Source organism: Nicotiana sylvestris, chromosome 6 (genome assembly GCF_000393655.2).
Source record: "Nicotiana sylvestris chromosome 6, ASM39365v2, whole genome shotgun sequence".
Classification (NCBI taxonomy): Eukaryota; Viridiplantae; Streptophyta; class Magnoliopsida; order Solanales; family Solanaceae; genus Nicotiana; species Nicotiana sylvestris.
In genome coordinates, this window is record NC_091062.1 from 125,364,618 (window position 1) to 125,371,532 (window position 6,915).

Sequence of the window (6,915 nt, forward strand, 5' to 3'; positions counted from 1 at the left end):
GTTTTAGAATCTCTTGACAATGATCTTGTTGTTCATTATTTTCTTTGTAAACTAGTATATTATCTTTGTTCAATTAGCCTACAAAGATTTCTAAGAAAAAAAAAATGATTGATATTTTAGACCACCAACACTAAGGGGTGTGACCTAGTGGTCAATGAAGTGGATGGAGAAATACGAGGTCTCACGGCAAAAATACTTGATAATTTCTTCTCATATGTCCAAGCTTGGGTGAATAGAATTATCACGTAATTATGCTAGTAAAAAAAAGCAGATATTCTATAGAAAAGAAAAAGGAAAAAGATGATATGCTGGAGAGGAATCAAAAGGATGATAAGATGTTGTAGACACATGTATTAGGTTAGGTGAGTATACAGAGTTTCTTCCCTATGTCGTAAGGCAACCAAAGTGAGATTGCCAGTTAGATTCAAACAGATTGGATGTTGGCATGTTTATCTTTATTGGTACCTTAATTATAACCACATTCATTCATGGGGCCCTATTACCTTTTTTGTTGGATCTCTAATTACTCATTGTAGTACGTTTACTTTTAGTCTACTGCCAAGAAATATTGCCCCAGAAAAGCCTCAAGAACCATGATATATTGAATCCGGAACCAAAATATGATTTTTTTTTACCAAAATACATAAATAAGTGTTAAAAAAAAAAGTTATCAAACTATATATAACGCCACAAATAGTGGCGCTATACAGTAACGTTAACTGCACCGTTACTGTATAGCGCCACTATTTGTGGCGCTATACTGACACACCTTACATAGCGCCATTAATAGTGGCGCTATACCCCTTATTACCATCACACATAGCGCCATTAATAGTGGCGCTATACCCCTTAATACAAATCCTCCCGTCTTCTTCTTCTTCGTTTCATCTCCCCCATTTCTCATTTCTTACTCCCTTCTGGTCCCCCCACCCACCCACCCACCCACCCCCCGATTCTGCCCCATTTTAAAAAAAAAAATTTGGGTCCCCCGGCACATAAAAGTTGAATATTGGTGGTCCCACTGTCGAGTAGAGCTTCGTGTTATTGTGGATTCACTCTTCCGGAGTCAAAATTTCGATCTATTTACATTCCGAAAATTCTAAATCGAGGTATTTCGATTTATTTTAAGTTGAAACTTTTATAACAATGCATATTACTTGATTTGTATGTGTTCTATTTCGGTTTGTGTTTATTTTTTCCGAAACTAGCATGTTAAATTTTATCCGAATTTAATTTTAGTGTTGTATAAAAATATGTAAATTAGTCTAAAAAATGTGTTTGTTAATATCCTCATGTATATTTATGTGTTTTTATGCCGTTTAGTTTAGATTATTTTTTAGCGTAGTAAAATGTAGACCTTTTTAGCGTAGTAAAACGTAGACCCTTTTAGCGTAGTAAAATGTAGAGCCTTGTAGCGTAGTATTGTGTAGTAATTGTTTAATTATCTTATATTCTAGCACGAAACCTATAATTATAAAATATATATATATATATATAATTCTTACAATTAATTTATTAAAAAATATGAATAAAAATTATAAAAAAGCATAAAATTATTAATGATAGTTTGGTACTACTGAGCCTCAGAAAATCTAGCACGAAACCCATAATTATAAAATATATATATATATATATATATATATATATATAATTTTTACAATTAAGTTATTAAATAAATATGAATAAAAATTATTAAAAAACATAAAATTATTAATGATAGTTTGGTACCACTGGGCTTCAGAAAAACTAGCACGAAACCCATAATTATAAAAATTATATATGTATATGTATATATATATATATATATATATATATATATATATATATATATAATTTTTACAATTAAGTTATTAAAAATATGAATAAAAATTATTAAAAAAAATAAAATTATTAATGATAGTTTGGTACCACTGGGCCTCAGAAAATCTAGCACGAAACCCATAAGTATATATATAATTTTTATAATTAAGTTGTTAAAAAATATGAATTTAAATTATAAAAAAACACATAATTATTAATGATAGTTATTAAAAATTATGAATTTGCAGTTGACGACATGGATGCACCTATACATCCCGGCCCTCGGACGTCGGAGCTACTACCCCTACAGCCCTAGCATAGATCCGAGCATATATGGGGGGAGAGTTGCTTACGCAGACTTTTCGGGGCAGGAGAGTGGATTTATTGTGGGAGTTTTTGACTCCTCCCCGCGTTCTACATCCCCGTGTGGTCCATCACCTGAAGGAGATGGGATTATATAGGATCATTAGCATTGGCCGGATACAGCTCGACTATGCTTTGATCACGGCGTTGATTGAGCGGTGGCGACCGGAGACACACACTTTCCATCTGCCCATCGGCGAAGCCACCATCACACTCCAAGACGTCGAGATTTTATATGGCCTGTCCACTGATGGCTTGCCAGTTTTACTGCCTGGGAATATGAGATATTTTAATCGGGCTTCATATATGGATATGCTGCACAGGCTCACGGGCTTCAGGTCCGAGGACCCAGATGTAGCAATTGGGAGTAGTCGTATGCAGTTGGTCCCCATTAGAGACCACTTGGTGCAGATCCACGATACTATCACCGACGACTCAGCGGAGGTGGATGTGGAGCAATATACGAGGCTGTTGTTGCTCCTTCTATTTGGGGGGTCTTGTTCCCGAACACTTCGGGGAACCTAGTGAGCCTCCGTTTTCTGCATCATATTGCGGACTTCGATGATACAGTCAGCTACATCTGGGGTGGTGCTGTCCTATCTTTTTTGTACAGGCAGATGTGTCGGGCATCCATGGGCACACAGAGAGACGTTTCTGGCTGTCTGCCACTTCTACAGGTGACAACTTATTCAAATAATATGTCGTTTAGTTACAATTCTACCTAGTTATTGTTAATCTTTACGTCAACTTTGTGTTTTAGGTTTGGGTGTGGGAGCGATTTCTGCAGCTTCGGCCACCTCTACCACAGCTACCGGATAATGTACATATTCCTGATCTCCCTCTAGCTTGTAGGTGGGTATTGCGTCGTAGACTTGCACGAGAGTATTATGGCCATCATAATCTCCTCTTCTGTAGGGATATGTTGGATTTTCTGGAGGACGAACAGGTGAATATCTAACTAAACTTACCGATTATTGTTTAACTAGGTGTTGCGCATACTAACGGTTTGTGTTATTATTTGATAGTTCATCTGGACACCGTACAACGAAGAGCTGATAGGTACCCTGCCAGCGTATTGCACGCACGGTCGCCATATTTGGAGGGCTTCCGTCCCTCTCACGTGCCTCGATATTGTTGAGCATCATGCCTCAGAGCGAGTATTTCGTCAGTTTGGATTTCCGCAGTCTATACCGACTCGGCCTGCATGGGATCCTTTACATTATGAGAGGGATGATCAGATGAGGGTGGACGACACATTTATTGATTGGCTGACAGGCAGTTGGGTATTTGGGAGAGCCGAGGGGACTTGACCCCAGCTCCGCAACACTTTCCTATCGAAGTTTATATGGCATGGTACCGCACTGCTTCCCGACTTTTTATCGGGAACCCAGTTCATCAGGTAGATGGTCGGTACGTCTCATACGCCGGGAGACATGAGGCTCTGGTATGTTTTTTGTTATTATCAATTACATTAATAGTAATTTCAAGTCAAATGCGTAGTTTATATTAAAAACTTTTGTGCAGGCGATTGGATTGCATACCGTATATCGTATGGGCCAGCAGATGCAGAGTTATGTCCACGATCATGTGATCATGCAAGACTATAGTCGTCGCTTAATGGATGTGGCTGCCCAGACACTGCAGCGAGGCCGATCGGATCAGCGTTTGGCACACCAGCTAGATTATGTTGACCCAGCCACGTACCAGCGAGGTCGTGGTATGCCACGAGGTGGTGGCCGACGAGCTGCTGCTGCTCCACGATGACCTGCTGGTGCTGGACGACGTGGTCGTGGGCGGAGAGGAGGTCCCCAGCAAGGGGGCTTTGAGGCTCCTGCTGATGATGTTGCTGCTGATATGGGAGGTGGCATGCATGAGACCGACATGCCGTCTTACAGCCTTGGCATTTATGACACTCCAGGGACGTCGCAGGTGACCCCATCGGGTCAATTCTTGATCATGGGCTCGGATTTTCAAGGAGTGGAGTTGGGTAGATATTTCCCTGGCCCGTCTACCACTAATGAGTTTCGACCGATCCGAGATTTTGGTAGTGGGCACCGACTGAGTTATGGCAGCTCATCACATGCGCAGGTATGAGTTTATTAGTATTAATTTTATTACTGTTTTTACTATAACTTATTTATTTTCTTTAACTTTATTAATTTACTTTTTTAGGCTTCATGCGATGCTGCGACAGATGACTACATTCAGGATCCAGACACGATTATGGTAAGACAATATAAATTTTTGTGAATTGTTATGTAGTTTTCTATACTAAGTTTGATATTATTATGTAGCCTTCTACTGGACCTGACAGCACCACCGATACATGTCATCCTGTGCCGCATCCGGCCATAAGGAGACGACTTGATGATGATGATCCTGATAGCGTACCCGGGCGGCAGGGGATGCGCCTTAGGCCAACGGCTACTTTGAGACACACTGGATGCGGGACACATTGATTCGGTCTTCCAATTTTATGTTTTTTTGGTGTAAATAATATTTTTGTATACATTAACAACAATATTTAATCGAATATGACAGTTACTTTTTTTTAGTTCTCATTTCGTTTTATAGTATTTGGTATAGTAACACAACAACTTAAACTTAACTTCCACTTAAATTAAAATAAAATTTAGTACAACAAACAAGGAAAACATTACTACAACACAAACACAAACATAACAGGCCAACATAATAAAAATACATGACATATGAAAATGACACTAAACACATACACGCCAATGCTCCATCCTCAGTTGTCATTTATTCTTCGCTCCAACCACTTAAATCGTTCTTCCATTTGTTCTTTTTCTTCTTCTAACTCTTTCACTCTCGCCTTCACCTCCGCAAGTTCCCGTTTATATTTTTCGTTGCGTTCCTTGTGTGCTTCACAATTCCATTCTGCTCTCCATTTTTTATCTTCCACCTCCTTCAGTTTCTCCCTCATTTCTGTAATAATTCTATCTCCCTCCTTTTGTATTCTATGCTGGTATAACCACATATTATGAAATTCCTGTAATCTATCCCTGTAGCTTTCCTGATAACATGGTTCCTCAGCCCATTCATCAAATTCACAAGTAGGTTCGTCGGGTTGCTTGTACAACGTGTTCATACAGCACCAATAGCGGCGTCCAGCGTTAGAACCTTCCCACCCACAATCCATCATGCATGGTTTTCCACATAAGCAAATTGGTGGACGACCAGGTTGAGCCATTTGTGAAATATTTGCTTATAATAAAAAATCTTACTTACTTTTAATGAAATATTTCTTGGGGAAAATTTTTAGCACACAAAATAACTACAATGACCCCATTATTTATAGGCGAAACAACACACATATAGCGCCATATCTAATGGCGCTATATGAGATAGCGCCATATCTAATGGCGCCATATCATGATGTTGACAAGACGACTTTATGTCAGCCAGTCAGTTTTTTCAGTTCGACAAGACAAGACACACATAGCGCCATATATAATGGCTCTATATTTTATGTATTAAATATCGTGATATCGACAAGACAACACACACATAATAAATATACCGATAATTATATTAAATTATTATTTAAATAGATAAAAAGGGAAAGTACAAATCATAATTAACAAACAAGAAAATATTATTTCATAAATACTTAAATCGTATACATAACAACTAATTATTACAACATGAACTCATGGGTAGTTAGGTACAATAGAAGAACACCCGCCCTGAGCTTGATTATTGTTGCCACCCAAAGGACATTTTCTACGGTCGTGGCCTGTTTGCGAGCATATACCACATTTGCGTGCATATACGATATCACTAACATCCATTTGGTTCCGTATACGCGTTCTCTTCTGCACCTGTCTTTTACGCAAATAGGACTTGTTACACACCATTTTAAATGGTTCTGGGGGCCAGTAATGCTCAGAACCCACTGGTTGCAACTGACCACTATATGTGTTTAGGTATTTGGAAACACTATATTGTTGATCAATATAGTTGGTCTCCGCATAACCAACACGTTGAAAACACTTGATGGCATGTGAACAAGGCATGTGGTAGATTGACCATTTCCCACATGAGCATAACCTTGTAGATTTATTTACAGTATGTACATTATTACCCCGATTATTATGGATAGCGGTGCGAACTTCAAAAATACCTCGTTCGTTATCATATTGCAAAAGGAATGTCAATGTGCTCGCCGTCTGTATTTCTCTAATCTCTTCATAGGCACTGACATAAATTCAACACCCCTTTCCATCAATTCCGTTGCAGCTGCAGACCGTTGCACAAACCTCTCCGCCATCTGCTTGAACGACATACGCACCATGGCTGTGACGGGCAATCCTCTTGCCGACTTTAATAACCCGTTGAAGGATTCTGACACGTTTGTAGTAAGAATTCCCCAGCGTCTGCCACCATCTGCATGCAACGTCCACTTTTCAGGATCATGTCGCATTAACCAACGATATGCTGCATCGTCTTCTTGCCTGATAGAATCCATATGCCTCCGGAATTTATGTTGTTGGTGGTCTGTTGCTGCCATCCACATCAAATCATGTAGATCCTTTTTGGGATGTGCCTTCTTGAAATTGGCCTTAAAGTGCCTCACACAGTAACGGTGGTATGCATAAGGTTCTTGCCAGGCAGGAAGGTTCTCCACAGAACTTAATATACCCCCGTGTCGATCAGATATTAGACAAATACCTGAACGCTGTTTGACAACGTGCTCTTTCAAGTGGTTCAAAAATATTGTCCACGTCT

At 39.2% G+C, this 6,915-nt stretch overlaps 1 protein-coding gene across 1 annotated transcript; it reads left to right on the plus strand.

Annotated features, from left to right (window-relative positions):
* Positions 1-3,966: 3,966 nt before the first annotated feature.
* LOC138870037 (uncharacterized) lies at positions 3,967-4,622 on the plus strand. Its single transcript, XM_070147538.1, has 3 exons — positions 3,967-4,251; positions 4,336-4,389; positions 4,458-4,622. The coding sequence occupies exons 1-3, from the start codon at positions 4,018-4,020 to the stop codon at positions 4,620-4,622; spliced, it is 453 nt and encodes a 150-aa protein (XP_070003639.1). The 5' UTR covers positions 3,967-4,017.
* The last annotated feature ends 2,293 nt before the right edge of the window (positions 4,623-6,915 follow it).